At 39.8% G+C, this 20,216-nt stretch overlaps 1 protein-coding gene and 1 long non-coding RNA gene across 2 annotated transcripts; both read right to left on the bottom strand.

Annotated features, from left to right (window-relative positions):
* Nucleotides 1–7,099: 7,099 nt before the first annotated feature.
* samsn1b (SAM domain, SH3 domain and nuclear localisation signals 1b) lies at nucleotides 7,100–10,763 on the bottom strand. The gene is made up of 5 exons (XM_042008773.1): nucleotides 10,640–10,763; nucleotides 10,243–10,394; nucleotides 7,976–8,164; nucleotides 7,723–7,873; nucleotides 7,100–7,365 (listed from the first exon to the last, which is right to left on the bottom strand). The coding sequence occupies exons 1-5, from the start codon at nucleotides 10,761–10,763 to the stop codon at nucleotides 7,184–7,186; spliced, it is 798 nt and encodes a 265-aa protein (XP_041864707.1). The 3' UTR covers nucleotides 7,100–7,183.
* Nucleotides 10,764–14,082: 3,319 nt separating this feature from the next.
* On the bottom strand, nucleotides 14,083–19,517 carry LOC121654804. The gene is made up of 5 exons (XR_006013014.1): nucleotides 19,453–19,517; nucleotides 19,132–19,217; nucleotides 17,127–17,263; nucleotides 16,641–17,051; nucleotides 14,083–14,130 (listed from the first exon to the last, which is right to left on the bottom strand). It is a non-coding gene; the product is annotated as an uncharacterized LOC121654804 (long non-coding RNA).
* Nucleotides 19,518–20,216: the final 699 nt, after the last annotated feature.

The following is a 20,216-nucleotide window of genomic DNA, read 5'->3' as shown; positions in this document are numbered from 1 at the left end:
TCCCACCTTATTACTGTGGGAGCTCAATCATCCAGTCTACCAAGTAACTCAAAACAAGAGTGAATACCAACAGGAAAATATTGCAGGGGATTTTGTGGTTAATTATCGTAGTCCAGACTAAAGACTTCTGGATTTATAATTTGCATTTTATTGCCATCACCTTCTGATGATATCAAACTGTGGTTTTTAGTCAGAACAGTCAGATGAGATGCCATGACTGATATTTCCATCCACTGACAGAAGGGTCTCTTTTGTTTTGCCTGATTTTTGCTACAGCATCACGGTCAAGTTAGACTGCTGAGTTAGACTTTAGTCACTGTTATTCATATAACTCTGTAAACTTCTTTAAACCAATTAAGTCCTCCTGACGGATCTCCTCCCAAACCTGGATCAGGGCTTCAGTCAACCCCAGGACAATTTGTGGTGCGACGTGGTGGTGGTGGTGATGAAGGAAGAAGACAAGGTGTCCCAGAGGTCCTGGACTGGATTCAGGTCTGGTAAGTGGGCAGACCAGTCCATAGCATAAATGCCTTTGTCATGCAAGAACTGCTGACGTACTCGTACACAAGGACTGACAATGGGGCTGAGGAGCTCATCCCAGTACCTAATGCCAGTCAGGGACCTCTGGCTAGCATGTGGAGGTCTGGGCGATCCTCCACAGATATGCTTCCCCCGCCCATCACTGCCCCACATCGATGCTTGATGTTGCCGGCAGCAGAACGTTCTCCACAGTGTCTCCAGACATTTGTGACATGTGCTCGAAGTCAGCCTGCTCTCACCTCAAAAGCACCGCTAATGGTGAATCTGCCAATCCTGTGTTCTCTGGCAAATTCCAATCTGGATACATGATGTTTGGCTGCGAGTGCAGTACCTACTTGTGGATTTCGGACCCTCTCGCCACCCTCATTGAGTCTGTTTCTGACAGTTTGAGCAGAAACATGCACATTAGTGGCTGCTGGAGGTCATTTTGTGGGGCTGAGGCAGAGCTCCACCTGTTCCTTCTTGCACAAAGGAGTAGATAGCGGTCCTCTTGCTGGGTTGTTGTCCTCCTATGGGCCCCTCCACATCTCCTGGTATCTCTTTCATACTTTCAACACTGCTGAGAGACACAGCAAACCTTCCTGCCACAGATGTGCCATCCTGGATGAGCTGCATTACCTTAGCAACTTCTGTGGGTTGCAGACAACACCTCATGTTAACGCTAGCGGTAAGATACTGGCAAAATGCAAACGTGACCAAAAAGCACATAGAAAGGAGGATGACAAGGAAGGAAATGATCTGTGGCCACCACCTGCAGGACCATTCCTTTAGGGTTTGTTTTGTTAATTTCCTCTCATCTCCACCTGCTGCCTGTTCCATTTGTACAACAGCAGGTGAAATTGATTTCCAACTGGACAGACTGATATCCCAGAAGTGGTTCTGACTTTGAGCTACAAGGTAATGATCATGTGTTTCCTTTTTGCTTCCTGCTTCTGTCCCCTACTGACGCTTGCTGCTTCGCTCTCCCCTCTGCCTGCATTTTCTGCCAATATTCTTATTTTTCTACTCAAGAAACTCATGAGCAACGGCTCCTGGATACTCATTAATCACTGGGACTGTATTTTGTGGTAGATTTGGTTGGATATTTGGTTGCTATTTTTTTTTTTTAAGACTTACAATCTTGTCAGTGTCACGCCAGCGTGGCCTACAAATAGCAGAAGCCTTATCTACAGTTACTCAGGAGCTAAAGCTAACTAGCTGCAAGATGCCGCCCTTCTCTACAGATGACTATCACACACTTCTACAGAGGATCAACATGCTGGAAACAAAGATTCAACAGCTCGAGGTGAATGTGGAAGTGAATGGATTGTGTGGAAATGAACAAGAACAGGTTTGCTCCACTGCTGCAGGATTCTGGATCTACATCCGATGAACAAAATGAAATCTCCCTACACACCAGGGTAAGACCAAAGAACAAGTCAGAAAGTAAAAGGCGACAAGAAAAGCAAACGGCTGGGCCTCAGACTCTGATTGTTGGTGACTTCGGTGTGAAAGACGTGAGAAATGTGTGTGGAAAACGTACAAAAGTACTGTGCTTTCCCAAGGATATGGTATCAGATGTGAGAGGCAAAATTACGCAAATTGTGTTGGCGCACCCAACTGTGGAAAACCTCATCCTGCATGTGGGGTCGAATGATGTTGTGAAACAACAATCTGAGGTGCTGAAACAGGATTTTACTGAACTGCTGGATACGATCAGCTGTCTGGATGCTTGGATATTCATCAGTGGCCTCTTCCTCCCATCAGAGGAGGAGTGGAGAGATTCAGTAGGCTGTTTAGTCTGAATACATGGCTGTCGGCTGTATGTACCACACATCCAGTTCATTTCATAGACAACTTCAGCTTCTTCTGGGACCGTAGGCACTTTTTAAGATGGATGGATTCTGCCTGAACAGGTCAGGAGTGAAGCTGTTCGCCTCCAACCTGTTTTATTTTCTGAACAGACTCTGTTCCCTCGGACAAGGACAACAGACAAGAGAGACCAAAACAACGTGATGAGACAGAGCCTAGAGGAAACCTTAAGAAAAAACCACCTCAGCCCCCTCCCGAAGAAAGCCCCAAAGCTCTCAATGAGGACCCACCCCCTTCATCTCATCATACTCCATCCAAGTCACCCTCCCTCTCCCCATCCTCCCCACCCCTCCTGGACTTCACCTCCCAGATGAAAGAGCTGGTCACTATTGCAACCAAACTAACCCCATGCCCCAGTCCCCCATAAACCCCCCACCGGGGCGGCTAAAGGGGGGCACCCAGCCCCTCCTGTACCACTATGCCAGCTTCATGTTTCGGATGTATGATGTGTGGAGGGTCCAGGCTGTGTAGATAACGGCAGTTGTGATTTTTCCCAGGTCCAGCTGGACCCCTGTTTACTAGAAGGTTCAAAACTATCTGGACTGTTTGGAAACAGAGGGATAAAAGCAGCTCGGTCAGAACACAGAGGGCTGCTTTCTAAAAGGTTTCTAAGTAGTGTTAACATACCCTGTGAGCCACAGCGTGCCCCCAAACATAGGATAAACAATTCCAAACCCATTAAGTTAGCTTTATTAAATGTTAGGTCATTAGCAGGGAAAACATTTTTAATTAATGATTTTATAACTGAGCACAACCTTGATTTTATGTTTCTAACAGAAACCTGGTTAAACAAAGATAACAACGCAGCCGCTCTGATAGAGTCAAGCCCTCCCAACTTTAGTTTTATCAGTGAGGTCAGACTGAACAGGAGAGGAGGAGCAGTTTTATTTAATGAATCATTTCAGTGTAAGCAGTTATTTCTTGGAAGTTTTACTTCTTTTAAATATGTGGCTCTTCAGTTGAAAGCTTATTATAAAATAATATATCTAAATTTCTATAGACCACCAGGGCACTGCGCAGAATTTTATAAAGAGTTTAGTGAACTGCTGCTACAATCTGTTTGTATTTTGACTGTGTAATTATTGTTGGTGATTTTTAACATCCATGTAGACAACCCTTAGGACAAAGCGACTAAAGATCTGGGTAACAGTCTGGAGAAACTTTGGGCTGACTCAGCATATAACAGAGCCCACACACATTAAAGGACACACTCTAGACTTGGTGATTTCGAAGGGTTTGGATGTTTCCACGGTTACTGTGTGTGATGTGGGCCTGTCTGATCATTATTGTGTTTTCTTTGAGTGTACAGTTTCTGTTCACACTAATCTCTCCAACAGAGATGATCACAACCGCTGTATAACTAAAACACGACTGGGATGTTTAACCAGGTCTTCTCTTCAACACCTGCCCTGTCAGGCGGTTCAGCCAATGAGCTTGTCGCTAGTTTTAATGCTAAAATGTTAAGTATTATGGATGTCATTGCTCCCATTAAGGTGAAAGTTGTCTCTGAAAAGAAAAAAGTCTCCATGGAGAAATTCCACACTGGTGAAACATGGAAAAAGAGAGTGTTGGAAAGCCGAGCGCAGATGGAGAAAAAACAAATCTACAGGTTCATTATGGACATGTATAAAGAGAAACTTCGCTCTTATAATCTATAACTGAAGAATGCAAGAAAGTCCTATTTCTCTGACATTATTAGCAAAAACTATCATAATGCTCGGGTCTTATTCGCTATTGTTGACAGCTTAACAAACCCTTCTGTGTCAATAGCACCTGATCTTTATTCCACCAAGGCTGCAATGAGTTTGCCAAATTTTTCATGGAAAAAATCCAAAATATCAGACAAGTAGTTGGTTTATCAACAGCAGGTTCAACAGACATACTGTGTCCATTGAAAACCAGTTTAAGCACCATGACACAGTTTAATCCCATTAACAGCAAAGATCTGGGCGACATCTTATGTCAGCTGAACTCCTCCTCTTGCTGCTTGGACATCCTGCCCACAGGTTTCTTCAAAGAGGTCTCAAAGACTCTGGAGCCAGATCTGTTACAGATTGTAAACTTGTCCTTAATTTCTGGCGTCTTCCCAGAACTTTTAAAAACAGCTGTAATCAAACCCCTGCTGAAAAGGGACAACCTAGACACAAATGAAAAACTACAGGCCGATCTCAAATCTTCCTTTTCTAAGTAAGATAATTGAAAAAGCTGTTTTTCATCAGCTAAACGACTTTTTAACACAAAACAACTGTTACAGTGTCTTCCAGTCAGGTTTTAGGCAGCACCACAGCACTGAGATGCTCTCACCAAAGTCATTAATGACATATGTTTGAACACAAAAGATGGAAAAATGTCAGTCTTAGTCTTACTGGACCTCAGTGCTGCATTTGATACAGCTGACCAGAATATATTACTTAAACGACTGGAGAACTGGGTGGGCCTCTCTGGCACTGCACTGGTTTAAATCTTATTTAGAGAATAGAAAATACTTTGTGTCAATAGGCAACTTTACAGCTGAGCAGACAAGAATTACATGTGGAGTTCCCCAAGGTTCCATTCTGGGGCCTCTTCTGTTTAACATCTACATGCTCCCACTGGCACAGGTTATAAAGACAAACAAAATTAGTTACCATAGCTACGCAGATGACACACAGATATATATTACAATGTCACCAGGAGACCGAGGCCCCGTACAGGCTCTTGGTAAATGCATTGAGGAGATTAATGACTGGATGTGTCTGAACTTTCTTCAGTTAAACAAAAAAAAAACTGAGGTGATTGTCTTTGGTGCGAAAGAGAAACGATTAAAGGTCTCCACAGAGCTTCAGTCTATACACCTAAAAACCACCAACCAGGCCAGAAATCTGGGTGTACTGATGGACTCAGACCTTTAACTGTGAAAAACACATTAAGGGAATTACAAAGTCAGCCTACTATCACCTTAAGATTATATCAAGGGTAAAAGATCTGATGTCTCAGCAGCACCTGGAAAAACTAGTCCATGCATTCATCTTTAGTCGGCTTGATTATTGTAACAGTACTTTTACAGGTTCTACCTAAAACATCAGTCAGACACCTGCAGCTGATCCAGAACTCTGCTGCTCCAGTCCTCACTAAGACCAAGAAAGTGGACCACATCAGTCCAGCTCTGAGGTCTTTACACTGGCTGCCTGTTCGTCAGAGAATAGATTTTAAAGTTCTGCTGCTGGTCTAGAAAGATCTGAATGGTTTAGGACCAAAATACATCATAGACCTCTTGACCCAGTATGAACCTACCAGAACCCTCAGGTCATCTGGATCCAGTTTCTTATCAGTTCCAAAGTCAGAACCAGACACGGAGAAGCTGCATTCAGCTTCTATGCTCCACATGTCTGGAACAAACTCCCAGAAAGCCTCAGATCAGCTGAAACACTCAGTTTATTTAGATCCAGGTTAAAGACCCACCTGTTCTCTGCTGCATGGACTAGTTTTTATTTAGAAGTCAAAATCTACATCTGGTTCTTTTAAGCTGGAATCACATTTTATTATTGTCTTTAACTTTATTTCTTGCATTTTATCTATTTTATTTTAGCATATTCATTCTGCTTTTATTTCATTAATTCCATTTCTTTTAATCTTTATTAAATTTTTCTTTTAATTTTTTTTTTAATACACTTGTCTGCACCCTGCTGTAATGATTTGTGCAAAGCACTTCGAATTGTCTTGTACATGAAATGTGCTATACAAATAAATTTGCCTTTGCCTGTATTTGTTTAAGCTGTGACAATTGTTAGGTTACGAGCTACAGGTGACACGACTAGGACACGTGATTACCAGAGATTGTTCTGTCTTCTCATCTGTACATGTCAATGTGTTTCACTTTGGAATGTACAGATTGGGTATGAACCATGTTCCCAGTGTCCATTGAATGCAGCATAGCAGTAGCACTTTCTGGGTTAGAAAGGTGCACTAGCTTTATTTTGAAGGGCAGTTTTAAGTACCCTTCTTTGCACAAATTCTGTTAAATGCCAGAAATGTATTTGAAGTGCATTAATATAATTTGAATGTATTAAAAAAAACTCACAATCACATGCCCTACTAGACATCAGAGTACACTGAGGATTTTTGACCTGAATAAACCCATAAACTAACCATTAAAATGAGTTGGTAAACTCAGAATAACTGTCTTTACTTCATATTATACCCAGTGTATTGACACACTTCAAAATAACAGTCGTGAATGGGAAAAAAAGTCAAAAGAAACACTTAATAAATTAACTTCCTGGCCTGTTTCCATTTATGTAAAGGCCTTAAGTGATTTTTGCACTTCCTAGAAATTATTTCTCAAATACTGATGGTCAGTTTTAAATGTCAGGGTTTCCAGTGAAGTCAGGACATGCACACAGTACATGAATTAGTTATTGTTTGAATGTCAGTAAATTTGAAAGGCTTATTAAAAAAAGACATTATTATCAGATTTAAGCCAAGGATTTTGTAATTGTGCTCCATATGACTCTTTTCATGGAACCAAAGTTGGTTTAAATGTTATCAAGTCAGACAACAAATAGAAACCAGTAAGTTTTCTCAACAAAATCTTGTCCCTTGTCTGCAGAATCTGCAGATTAATTTGCATATACATGTTTATAGAGATTGACTCAGGAGTGATGAGAAAGTTAACACTGATTAATCAGAGGTTTTATTTTTGGAAAACAAATAATTTGCAGGACTTAAATAAAAATACTGCGGATTCCCAACATACCTGAAAAGCAACGCCATGAGTAAAGCATTAAAAGGAAAGGATTTTTTCATGATACTGTCATGTCAGCTGTAACAGTGTTTCCAGGGGAAAACGAGGGTCTGGATGGTCAGCGCAGTCGTCGGGGCTGTCAGATGACATGAGGCAGCCGGAGTCTCTTGGGCAGTTTTTCACATCTGCCTTTGTGTCCCCACTGGAGATCTCTGAACTCCGACTCACCTCATTCTCCAACTTGCTATCAGCTGGGAAGCAGAGAACAGGGGTTGGTTGGATGTACTGTGCTGTCATTGAGTTGAATAGATAAGAAGTAAGTAATCCTGTTCTGCTATCCTTCCTGTGCATGGTGAGCAGCCTATCTGTCTCCAGGTAATGTCCTCGCGTGTCCCACTCTATTCTCAGAAATGTTCTTTAAGGTTATCCTGTTATCTTTAAACTCCTTACTTTGGCCTGGATACATCCTAGTTTTATCTGAGGTGTGGTGTCACTTGTCGCTTTTTCCAAACTAAATCCCAAAAGTCTCAGCATATTTTTCTTAAATGTTTGTCTGCAGAATAACTGTGATGAAATTGCCCTTGAATGCTCTTGCTTCTGTTACTCACAGTACAGTTGCTGCAGGGAATTAACAGCAGCCAGCAAACGCTGTTTATGCTCTGGATCAGTGACATTCAACTCTGTCAGGTCACGCTCCTTCAGCCTCATCAAGTCATCCACTGTTTGGTAACCGCTCGACTGCAGCAACAAAGAATATTCCTAATAAAATAAGTAGGGGAGAAGAAAACCAGCATATTCATAAGGTAAGCAAAACATGATGCTGCATTAAAACAATCCAAAGCACAAATAAGAGCAATATACCTCTAAACTGAGGCGCTTTAACGCTTCCCGTACAGTTGATTTGTGTCTCACTCCGAGGATGTGTGTCTCCAAACTCTGCTCTGTTAGGACATCCACATAGATGAACTTGAAATTTCCTACTCTGCCATCCAGGATGCCCTTCCATATTCCCATGGGGGGCTTAGCAATGATGTCAATTACATCTCCCACCTGAATGAGATGTCAACAATGTTAAAACGCATGTAGAAAATAGGGCTGGGCGGATTAATCTAAATATTAGTATTATCGATACCAAGGCTAGCATCAGTATCATACGATACCAGCGTGACGAGATCGATATTTTTCTTGCAGAAAGCTATGTGGGCAAAAGAAGTGAATGAGGGCCAACCAATAGTAGGTTTTGCTTTTGTTTAGCTAATTTGCATGGTTGACTTTATTTTTCTCAAACAGTTGTGTGTGATAAGTTATTGTATCATTTTGTTATATTGTTAATGTTATTTTATATTGTTAATAAACAAGAAAGACTTAAATTTCTCAGTTCTGCCATTCAGTTTAATAAAAAATGTTTTATTTGACAAAGATCTCTGTAGTGTGTTTTATTATCATAATCATGATCAATATGTAAAGGCAAAATCATTAAATGATTATGAAATTTCAAGTGCTGTTCTAATCGGTATGAGCCATACTTGTCCTGGATTTACTTGGCAACGGATCGATACCAAAATTTGCAGCACTACCTAACCCTAGTAATAAAAAGCACTTAGCTCATGAAAATAAAGAGACTTGATATCAGATACTGAATTTCTATTTTCATTTTCTATATATATTCTTTTCAAATAAAGTTCCAAATCAGAAAGTATAGAAAATGCTTTTTGTATTTATTTATTTATGTTTAATACAGGATTTAATTCTTGCATTACTGATATCAAACGATGAGTTTCAGGCATTATTTTTTTCTGTTCTTCACAAACATCATTAGCATTTTCATTTCAACAGTCTCCCAACATTCTTGGGACATTTAACATGTCTGATGCATTACCCAAGGAACATTGGAGTTTTGTCCTGACTGATGCTACTTGGTCAAGTTTTTTTTCCCATTTAAACCAACAACTTGCCTTTTTTAGACTTCATTCCCACATCACTTTTAAAAACATTTTATAGTTTCTTAGAGTTTTGACGGTAGTGAGGCCCCTTCTGAAGAAAAGTCATTTAGATCCAAACACTCTTGATAACTACCAACCTGTATCCATCTTATTGTTTTTGAGTAAAATTTTAGAAAATTTAGTTTTATCCAGTTAAATGAGTTTAAATAAATGGCATTCTCATAAAAACATCAGTCTGGTTTTAGGTCAAACCACAGCACAGAGGCAGCCTTTTTAAAGATAGTTAATGATCTTAGATTGGACACCCAGAAGCTTTCAGTCCTGGTGCTACTGGATGTAAGCTCAGCTTTCAGTACAGTAGATCACCTCATTTTGTTAAACAGACTTAGAAGTCTGGTTGGCGTCTCTGGTACTGCTCTTAAACGGTTTTATTCCTTTCTCACAGATTGACAGTTTTTTGTGTGTATGAATACATGCTCCTCAAGAATCCATGAAATTAGGTGTGGGTTCCCCAAGGATCAATTTTTTGTACACATTGTCAGGATGTCAACAGTAGGCAAGGCATTAGTTTTCACAGCTATGCTGATGACACTTAGCTTTACATTGTGGTGTCTCCGGATGCCTTAGAGCCAGTGATCATCCTTTTTAATCCAAACTTCAAATTTTAAAGATAAAGTTATGGATGGCAGAGAACTTCTTACAGCTCAACCAGGACAAAACTGAAATTTTAGTTATTGGTTATGGGCTTGTTTTCATCAAAGCTGTCGCTTGCTTTTTTATGCAAGATATGGCGACACAGTCCTTTAGCTTTCAGTAAATGTTTCATCTGAAATTTCTACGTGGCCCAGTTCCCTGATCTGCTCAGTTTGTCACTAAACAGCTTATCGTCCATTGTGAATCCACCATACCATTTATCAAACACACAAATCTGTGCACAAAGTTTTTTAGCATATTTCTGGGCCCATACCCTGTTGTTATGTCTTTATTCTGAAAGTCAAAAACAGGAACTACAGGCAGACAGTAGCTGGCAGCAATCCACGCTGTTTCAACACTATGAAATTCCTGCATTACAACATGATTATCATCATGAAACCTAACCTAATTTTCATCGTCAATACAAAGCAAGTGCAGTAATTTATTTATACGGCTATATTAATTTTCCGTTTATCTTCAGGCCATGTGTACCTTGAGTCTGAGGGATTCGGTGTCATATGGACTTGGCACATACTCCGTATGGACTCTTGCTCTGCCGCAAAACTGTCTTGTCAACAATAGATCATCATCCAGCCTCAGACTGCCTCTGTTACTGAAGTAGTCTGACCCACTGGTGACTCCACCTGGGGAATGGCACACAAAGAAGAGGTCAGAACAGGCCAAGCTGATTAATGATTAAGTTCATATGGAGTCACGCAAACGTCTGTGAGACAACAGCACAATTCTGTGACGTGCCTTCACTTTTCCAATTGTCAGCAGTGCAGCTACAGTGGAGTATCAAAATATGTAGGTCTACCAGCAAAGTTTTTTATAATTCACTGGGTGTAGTGTAAAGAACACTGTTAGTTTGATGCCAAAAGGTGCTTACTGGAAGAGCTTTGTCCACTTTTGAGGCTGTAGAGGCTTTCCAGGGAGTTTCTTGACTGTCTTTGTCGTTCATCTAATGTCTTCCTACTGCCAGCCTCACTCTTTGCTGCTTCATCTCTCTGCATGTCATCACCCTGCAAAGTAACCACATTTTTCAGTCTACTTTACAGTTTATATATTGCTGGATCTCTGTCAGTTCTGTTTGTCTCACACTACAACCGTTTGGGATAAAAGAGAACGCCAACCAAGCAGAAAAGCCGAGTCATGGCAGAGAACTACTGTTTAATTCCTCATGTGAGGGAACAGCTTATATCCAGCTTTTATGGAGGCATGCAGCTACTCTGGCAAGCAATATACTTAATCTTGCAAGTGCTGCTTTGCTTTTTATAGTCAAGACCCAAGAGGTTTGTGGGGAATGTAATCCCTGACTACCTGTGCTCAGCTTTCACCGTCCTGTTTCTGTACAGGCTCCAAATAGTTGAGCAGCTAAAATCCTATTTCAAGCAAGAAGTTGAAAACACTTCTGAAACCATGTTCGCTTCAAAATTACAGCATTTTCCTGAAAAACGTATTACCGTATTACATATATGAAATCACTTTCTTTTCTCAAACATTACAATAAAAATTCAACACCTGATGGTATTACTTATGAGTGTTTAGAGGGAAGGTTTCATTAACAACTGGGAATTGATGGTCAGTAAAAACCGCATAATTCACAAATGAAATGGTGTAAAACAACATATGAAAATATCCAGATTGCCTGATTGTTTTATTAGCCGTCAAAAGCTTAAGCTTATATTATAAAATCTTCACATTGAAAAAATGTCTTAATTTTGCGACTTAATAATGAGATTCCTAGGAAATTATGTTAGGTTTTGTTACATAATCATCTTATTATCAGCCTTTAGTGACAGTAACAGTATGGTGGGGTAAAATGGGGCCCAACAACAAGCTTTTACTTAGCAGGGTCCTTGTCCAGGTCAAATCGGATTGTAAATGTCAGTAATGTGTATTTCATAAAGTTGCTATTTTACCAACCAGCTAAATGAGTTAACTGCATACACTGCTGATGAAAGCATTACCACAGCGTTAATTTCTGTCTGTTTTATAAATGAGCAGCGTGACAGAAGTAGGTTTCATGTAGACTTAATAAAATAATTTCACATATTTTAACACTAAACAGTTAACATTTCATGTCAACGTATAAAATAGCTATCTTGATCTGTGGCTTTTGGGATTTGCGTGTTTTTTGTTCTGGTCTAGTTGGTATTTTATCTCGCTTCTTGTTTATTGTGTTTTCAGTTAAACTTAAAGGCCAGGTGTTGTGATCGCCACACCTGCTCCTCATTTGTAATTTTCTCCTTCAATATTAAAGCTCATTGGTTTCATTTGCTAATCGCCACTTCCTTGTCTGTCCCATCCCTGTTGGACTTCGTGCTATCATAGCTTTTCTTTGTGCACTTGTATCAGTCGGTAATGAGATTTGTTAATTAGTTTATGGTTAAATCTGCAGCACCTTTACTTTCTTTAACTTAATCCTACTTGCTGCCTCCTAGTTCTGCCTGTGTTTTGGTCCTTCCTCCTTGTCTTACTTTGAGACTAACCTTTGTTGCAGTGATCAGTTTATAATAACACAGGGATGGTCAGGAGTCCACCAGGACATTACTGCAATATCACAGATTTTTCCTTTTAAAAGAAAGGTGAACAATAAAAAAAAATCTCTAGATGACAGTGTTGTATCAACTTGTCTCAGTTTTATTTCCTTCATGCTTTAGATCATAGAAACTTATTACCATCAGGTGTTCTGTATCATCCTCTATCCTCTCTCAGGATATATAATTTGCCTGGACTCTTGCTTTTATTTAGACCACTGTGTGGGTTTTCTTCTCCTGGTTCCTGCTCATCATCTCTGCCTTTGTGGATGCTGCTGGCTATCTTGCTCCTATTCATAAAATGAGTAAAATTTCAGTTTTTTTTTCATGTGCTGCCTCTTGATCCAAAAGCTTCCACCATAAATTAATAGAAACAATACTGTAACTGATGCATTAAAATGACTTGTTTTCCTTCCCGTTCTTGAAACAGCTGTGTGATGAGAGACATCTGAGATTCAATCTGCAGCTTTGCAAGTTATTTCTACAAAAGTAAAACTCCCTTCAGAACCAACCACGGACTAAAATGTACCAAACTGTCATTGGTCCAGCAACCTGCCACACTTGTGTGAGAATGATGTTGTGGTCTGTTCAGACATATACTGTTGTATACTGTTACTTATTAGATGACAATATTAAGTCATTTGCTTGTGAGGGTGAAAAGAATGTAATCTAACTGTGACTTACAATAAAGAAGTTGAGTAAGATGCTGTAAAAGATTTAGGTACAATAAGGCTGCCTGATAGATTACACTGTTTTATGAATTACAGTAATTATTATTAAAATGGAATTAAATAATTTATATAAAGAATAAATATTTTACTGTAAATCAATGTTTAATGCAAAGTAACCATTTGTTATATATATATATATATATATATATATATATATATATATATATGATATTATAATGCATTTACAAGAGCATCAGACAGTATGAAAATCTCTGTTTTCCTTCTAAAGAAACCTGATGAGAAAAACAAAATGAATTAATAAATTAAAGTCAGTGAAGACTGATCACTTGCTGATAGTTTGTAGTCATGTAGACAGTGCTGGTGTGTGGTTCTACATGGATGGATGGATGGATGGACGGACGGGTGGACGGATGGATGGACGGATGGACGGACGGATGGACGGATGGATGGATGGATGGATGGATGGATGGATGGACGGGTGGACGGATGGATGGACGGATGGACGGGTGGACGGATGGATGGATGGACGGATGGATGGATGGATGGATGGATGGACGGATGGATGGACGGATGGATGGACGGATGGACGGATGGATGGATAGATGGATGGATGGATGGATGGACGGACGGACGGACGGACGGACGGATGGACGGACGGACGGACGGACGGACGGACGGATGGACGGACGGACGGACGGACGGACGGATGGACGGACGGACGGACGGATGGATGGATGGATGGATAGATGGATGGATGGACGGATAAAACATTTTTTTCCCTCCCATCTTTGTCAATTGGCTTAAGGGTTTATGTTTAAAACATTTAAACAAACAGAACGTTAAATATGTTTAAATAGAAACATACTGAAAGAAGGGAAAGAACGAAAAAGCATCAGAATTTGTTAGGTTTGCTGGAGATTACTCAGGATGGTTATAGAAGAAGGAATGAATGTTATGTTATTAGCTCTGAGCTAAGGTTAATCCAGGGTATTGATATAAACTTTGTGGGATGTGTGACATACGATGAGAGCTGTCAGTGTTTTCTCTGGTGAGGTCGGGATGTGTTTCCCATCACTGTGCGATGAGGTCTGGATTTCTGTCCTCTCCAGCTTCGGCTTGGTGGGTTCACGGTTCTGCTCTTGTTTTTGCTGTGGAGAACAAAAACACTGTAAAATGAGAGGTCTGCCATAGCTGCTGAAAACAGAAAATTCCTAGAAGGAGAAACTACCAGAACTGAACCAGAAAAACTTCCATTATCCTGATTTCATGTGAGGCGGATGCTGTCTGATGATAACAAATGTCCTAAATCTGGGCAACAGTTTGGGTAACAGACAGATTAAAATATGTTTTCTGGTGACAGATGGAAATGTTTGTGTTCCCCATGTGACCCACAAAGCACAAGCAGTGAGTCTTTATTCATGTTTATGCCTTGAGTTCTGAATTAGGTTAAACCCTATCTGCCACACAGCTCCAACATGTGCATGTGTTTTTCAGTGAGGAGTTCTTTTGTTGCTGAATAACTGCACTTATCTGGTCTTAATAGTTTTTCTTTGTGGTCATTACATTTGCTTCATTTTCTTATCACCTACTGAATTTAAAATCTTTACATTTACCTTGCTATTTATTGGTAAGCTGTTCGTTGCTCACAACATCTGTTATAACGAATGTTGGCTCATTTCCCATCATTGATCACTGAGCACTGAACTGAGTCATTGGATGGGGAAAGTATCATCATGGTGAGCAAAGAAAAAAATGAAACAAACTGCTAAACTCATTCTTAAAGGGAAAAGGCTTGATTCATCTTGTAGGACTTACACAGTTGGAACTGTGGGGAACTAATAAGTGTACATCTCAGATCATCACTATCGATTTTGCTGCTGAGAAAACTGAGTAGTTTTTGGAATCTGAGAAACTCCCATCATTTAAAATGTGGCTAAAAGATTTGGGAAATGTACATCTGGAGAAACTCGGTTTACACAACACAGTCAAATTCTTGTTTCTTTGCACTTCACATGTTTTATCTGTTCCTAGAGTAAGGACAGAATTCGGAAAAAGAGCTTTCAGCTTTGCTGCTTCTTGTGCGTGGAATCCGATCCATCCTGAGGGACAGATAGCGTGAGACCAACTAAACCCCGTTCTGCATTTGAAAATACTACTGCACCTCCAAATTTGTATGTTTTTGTATGTTTTATGTAATACTTTCACCTCTATGTAACTGCTCTTACAACATGTGCTGCTGACCTCTTGGCCAGATCACCCTTGTGAAAGAGAACTTGATCTCAATGGTTTTTTTTTATCTGGTAAATAAAGGTTTAAAAAAAAATAGACTGAGACTCTTTCTAAATGTCTGATCACCACTTACCAGTCTGATGGGAAACGAAGTGCCTGAAGTTCTTACTGTGTCATGTGTTTCAGTCCTGTGCATTTACATATATATATGTAAATAGTAGAAAAAACTTCACTCGTTTAAACATTATTGTTTATACATAGAAACACAACTGATGTTACTGTCATTGTTTTTGTGTTTCCGTTCTTCGTTCTGCTTGGTTTTGAATAAAACAAGAGAAGAAGTTGTACACATAGACTGTTATTTTTACAGGCTTAGTGGTTTGTATGACGTGGCAAAGAGCCAGCTGAGACCTTTGTAGCTGTTTCTGAGCTATAGTGAAGAAAAACGTCCACAAACATAAAACTTGATAATTGAAAAAGGTGGACTTTCTTTTGAATAATAATCTATAATTACTGCAGCTGGTTGTGTTGGTTGGCATGGCCGTGTTGACAGTGGATCAATTTAGTTGGAAAATTTCACTTCAGAGGATCAGGCTTACTTTGGCACATCCCCCTGGACTAGATCAGGTTCATGCATTGATATGTGTGAAGTTTGGAAACTGGGTCAGCACCCTGGTGCCATTATTGAGCTTTTATCCTGCAACAGGGAGTGCAGAAGCCATGGGGTTTTAAAATACTCTGCAGCAGTGTTCAGGTGGGGGTTGCATGTCAAAGTAAATCCCACATGAACTCAAGACAGAACTTTCTTACAGAAGTCTGCTTGTATCCAAATGAGCATCATGGTATCATAGTTTGACTTTTATATTATGCAGGACTCCATTATACCTTTTTCTTTGTAAAGCTTTCTTCTGCATGTATTCAGGAACAGTAGCCTAAACAAGCCCCTTTCACTTTGTTAGTCCACATGAAGCTGCAGCATTCAGGCTCCTCCAGGAGCACCGACAAGCAGGCTGAAGACAGCAGCAGACAAATGCCGTCTACCTACAGTTTAGAGGGCATAAGTGGGGCTAAGAGAGGCTGTAAAAGAAGCAACACTGTCTGTTTTTTCTTTTAGGATTTCTTCACAGTAATAAAGAAAACAAGCTTTAAAAAATAACAATTACAGCTCAGCGGGTCTGCAGCCCTGCAAAGCACAGATTACTGATACTGAGATCTGGGAGCAGATAAGAATTACACTTCACAGATTAAAGCTGCTTTTCAGCCAAAGTAAAACTAAGGCTTAAAGTTAGAAGTTTCACTGATTTTTACTGGTAACAAGTGTACCCAACTAACTACACGGGTCATCGATCTATTTTCCAGTACTCCTGACAGCTTTTTCTAGGCTTTGTTGTCAGATTAGAATATAAATAATGATGCCAGGGTGTCTTACTGTGTTTTGTGAGAAGTGCAAATCTGTGATGGAGCGGATCATATGTGGAAGGCACATGTCCCGACTGCTTGCTGTCCAGTTCCTTTATCAGACTTTCAAAGCGATCCCATTCAGAGGCTCGAGGCAGAGACAAGCTGCCACCACAGGCCCACAGTTCGCGTTGCGTTTGCTGGCAGGTGTGATAGAAGGGAGTCCAGGACTGTGGGCAGTCAAATGGCCTCCACTGGTCACTTCCAATCTTTGGGCTCCAGACCGGTTCCTCCTCTGGATCTTCATGAAGATCCCTGTCGAGGTGTTGATGCGGCTGCTGGGGCGATGTTGCTGTTCTAGAAGACTTTTTCTCCATCCTCCTCCCCCAGCTGATGCAGGTCAGCACTGCGTTGTTGTTTCTCACCACCTCTGCCAAACAATCTGAGGACGACCAGTCATTTCTGTTAGCCTCTTCAACACCTTCTTTACTATAAAACATTATTCATGGTAACTTACCGTTTTTGTCATTTGCATTCTTCACTTTTTCACTGTTATTTCTGATATCCCTTCTTTGCTTGAACAAGATTCTGCAATTTTTTTATTCTTCTTGTTGTTTGTATTGATTCTGCTGCATCATCTGCAGTTTCACCATACTAAAAACAGAAACAACAGATGTAATCAATCTGATATCCAAAACAAATTCATAAAATATTGCCTTAGATTAAAAGGAATACAAGAAGGTAGTTATCTTTGAGAAGTAACAATGGCATCTTCTTTTAGTTCTCAAGTATACTAAAGCCTGTCACTCTATAAGGAAAAAGATTAAAAATAAGGATAAAAATGTTTGTTTCCTGCTACAACAAGCCTTTCAAAAACTCTTCCCAGCTCATCACTCAAGTGAAGCAGCAGAAGCTACACATAATCTGCCTGCTTTTTAGCACAGTCAGCTACAAAAGGCCCCTTTTTGGAGGACTGTAAAATGTAATCTCCAGCAAATAGCAAGGTACATATGCAAAGATTAGCAGCCATTTTCTATTGTTTTATGGAAGTAGGTTTCGGGACCTTATGATGAAAACTGGGGGCTCCAATATACCTGATAGTTACAACTGTGGATGAAGGAGCTGAGAAGGTGTCCATGCTGCCAAACATCCCCCCTCCAAAGATTTACAAGTTCATTTTATATTTATTAAAACTCAGGTTTTGGAAAATGTGACAAACCTATTCCGCCGTCCCTTCAGTTCTCTACCTGTAACTTCTGCTTTTTTTCCTCTGCTATCATTTGTGAATATTCTAGATTAGGAGTTAAAAGCAAATGTTTAAGCTTTGAACTTTTAAAATTTATATATTTTTTAAAAAATTACATGGATGTTCATTTATCCAAAACAAATGACTACAGATGCATTGTCATCTCATAACCCTACACTGTGACACTACAACTTTTTGGACATATAACTAAAAGTACCCATCACACACTTTCTCACAAGGCTAGGCCATCTACGTACACACACACACACACATTTTCAAATAAAGGGAAATTTTGAGTGAAGTATCCTGTCCACAGGTTTTTTGACACACAAACGGAAGGACCCAGGAATCAAGCTTTCAGCGGGTAGAGTTGTTATCTTCCAACCAGAAGGTGGGCAGGTCGATCCCCAGCTTCATCGTGTGTAATATGGAGAACAAAGCACTGCATACTGTATACAGAGTCCACATATACCAAGAAGCAGTGTTTAAATGCTTGTTTGAATGAGCAAATGAATGAGAAATGTTGTAAACGTCTGAAGAACCCTGACGAGGTTAAACACAAAGGAACATTTACCGTTTAATCCTCTACTAATAGGCTGTTGGAATGAATATTTAGCAAAAGTAGAAAGTCCAGGTGCCCTGAAGAGCATAGAGGAGGTATAACAGGAGCATATAAAGGAGATTAAGATTTAAGTGGAAAGAGGACCTTATGTGTTTGGCATGTTAGCAGCCTCTCCAAGCTTTTCTTTTAAGTTTAACCTTTTCTAAACAAATATTCAGCAAACCTACTAAATCTGAAGTGCATGTCATATCTGACAAATTTCAGCATATTGTATTATGTTAATAAAATGTTAATCCAGAAGGATTGGTTTGATCCTAATTGATCCTTCACTGTGATATAATCTACTCTGTGTTTTCCCCTGCCACATAACGTCATGGATGGTGAGTAAAAGTGAGCAACCACAGTCATTTCCCTCACATGCATTACCATGTGCAAAAGGATCCAGGTATGCCAGGTGTCTGCATGCCTGTCTGGCACTCACCGCCATGTGGACGCAGGATTACAAAACACTCTACCATCTGCACAGCTTTATCATATGAGGCAATACAGTGATTGTGCTGTTATGTGGATGACGAGGAAGCATGAAAAATGTAATCCACCATATTGCTCTTTATACACCAGATCCAATCCACAAATGGGATTTTTATCTCTAAGGGTATGAGGTTAGGGTTACTTTTAACATAATATTGTGTTTAACTTGTCATGTGATTTTACCTGAGTGGGTAGACCTGATGGTGTCCTCTCAGAAATCAGCTGCTTCATTTTCTCATCTCTTGTCATCATACCGTTCTGGCAGCAAGCTTTACATACATATGAAAATACAAAAAGTGTCCAAAAAATGCAATAAAGCAAGAAAGCACTTTTCAAATGGCACGCATATACGATACACAAACCCACCACGTTATTTTATACAGTAATTATCCTGTACACCAACCCCATTAAGTTCTTTAAATCTACATTAAATGTTTCTGACACGTAGTCAATCACCTCAGCAAAGCGTGGTTTTCTAGTTTCTGCTTTTTGGTTGAGCCTTACCACTGTTCTGGGCTTTCTTTAGATAAAATAAGTTCATCTTGTCACCAGACGACACCCAGTGGGAATGATTGTCTTTTTCTGCAGCAGAGGGGGGAAAATGATAAAAAAAAAATGGCCTGCTGTAGCATTGTAGCGGTATTCAGACAGGTATAACATGGATCAGTATGAGCAAAGTGAGCCTTAAGATATTACTTGCTTGAGGCTATGGAAAAAAAAGACATTAGAAATGTGAACATTTGTTTATAGGATCATTTTCTACCAACCTAAACTTTCATTCTCCGAGGATGGTGTTGCCATGTATGACCTAAAATGATATATGATCATTAAAAAAAACTTTAATGTCCTGATAGAAAATCAAATGAAAATAATCTGAGAAACAAGCTAAAAAAGAAAATTACATACCTTCTGTTGTCCTGTTTTGATTTAGCAGGACTTTGAGGATGGTCCTTTGGGAAACAACAAAAACAACCTTTTAGCGAAAGAAATGAGACCAGACTGGACTGTGTTTTATGTAATTACATTTTTCTACAGCTTTGCACAAGCACTGTCTTTCCGGATCAAGCAACACATATCAGGTTTTGCACCGGTGAACATCTGCCCCCATGGTCAGGGCAGGTTTTTATATTACAGTACACCACAGACCCCCATGTAGTCAGATAGTGAGGTTTCACTGCCATCAAGCTCAGCAGCTTCAAAACAAATATTCAGAAAATCATGTTGAACATCATTTATGACTATTCTAAAAATTCTGGATGAGCTCAAAC

Source organism: Melanotaenia boesemani, chromosome 15, assembly GCF_017639745.1.
Source record: "Melanotaenia boesemani isolate fMelBoe1 chromosome 15, fMelBoe1.pri, whole genome shotgun sequence".
Classification (NCBI taxonomy): domain Eukaryota; kingdom Metazoa; phylum Chordata; class Actinopteri; order Atheriniformes; family Melanotaeniidae; genus Melanotaenia; species Melanotaenia boesemani.
This window is presented reverse-complemented; position numbering and strand designations above follow the sequence as displayed.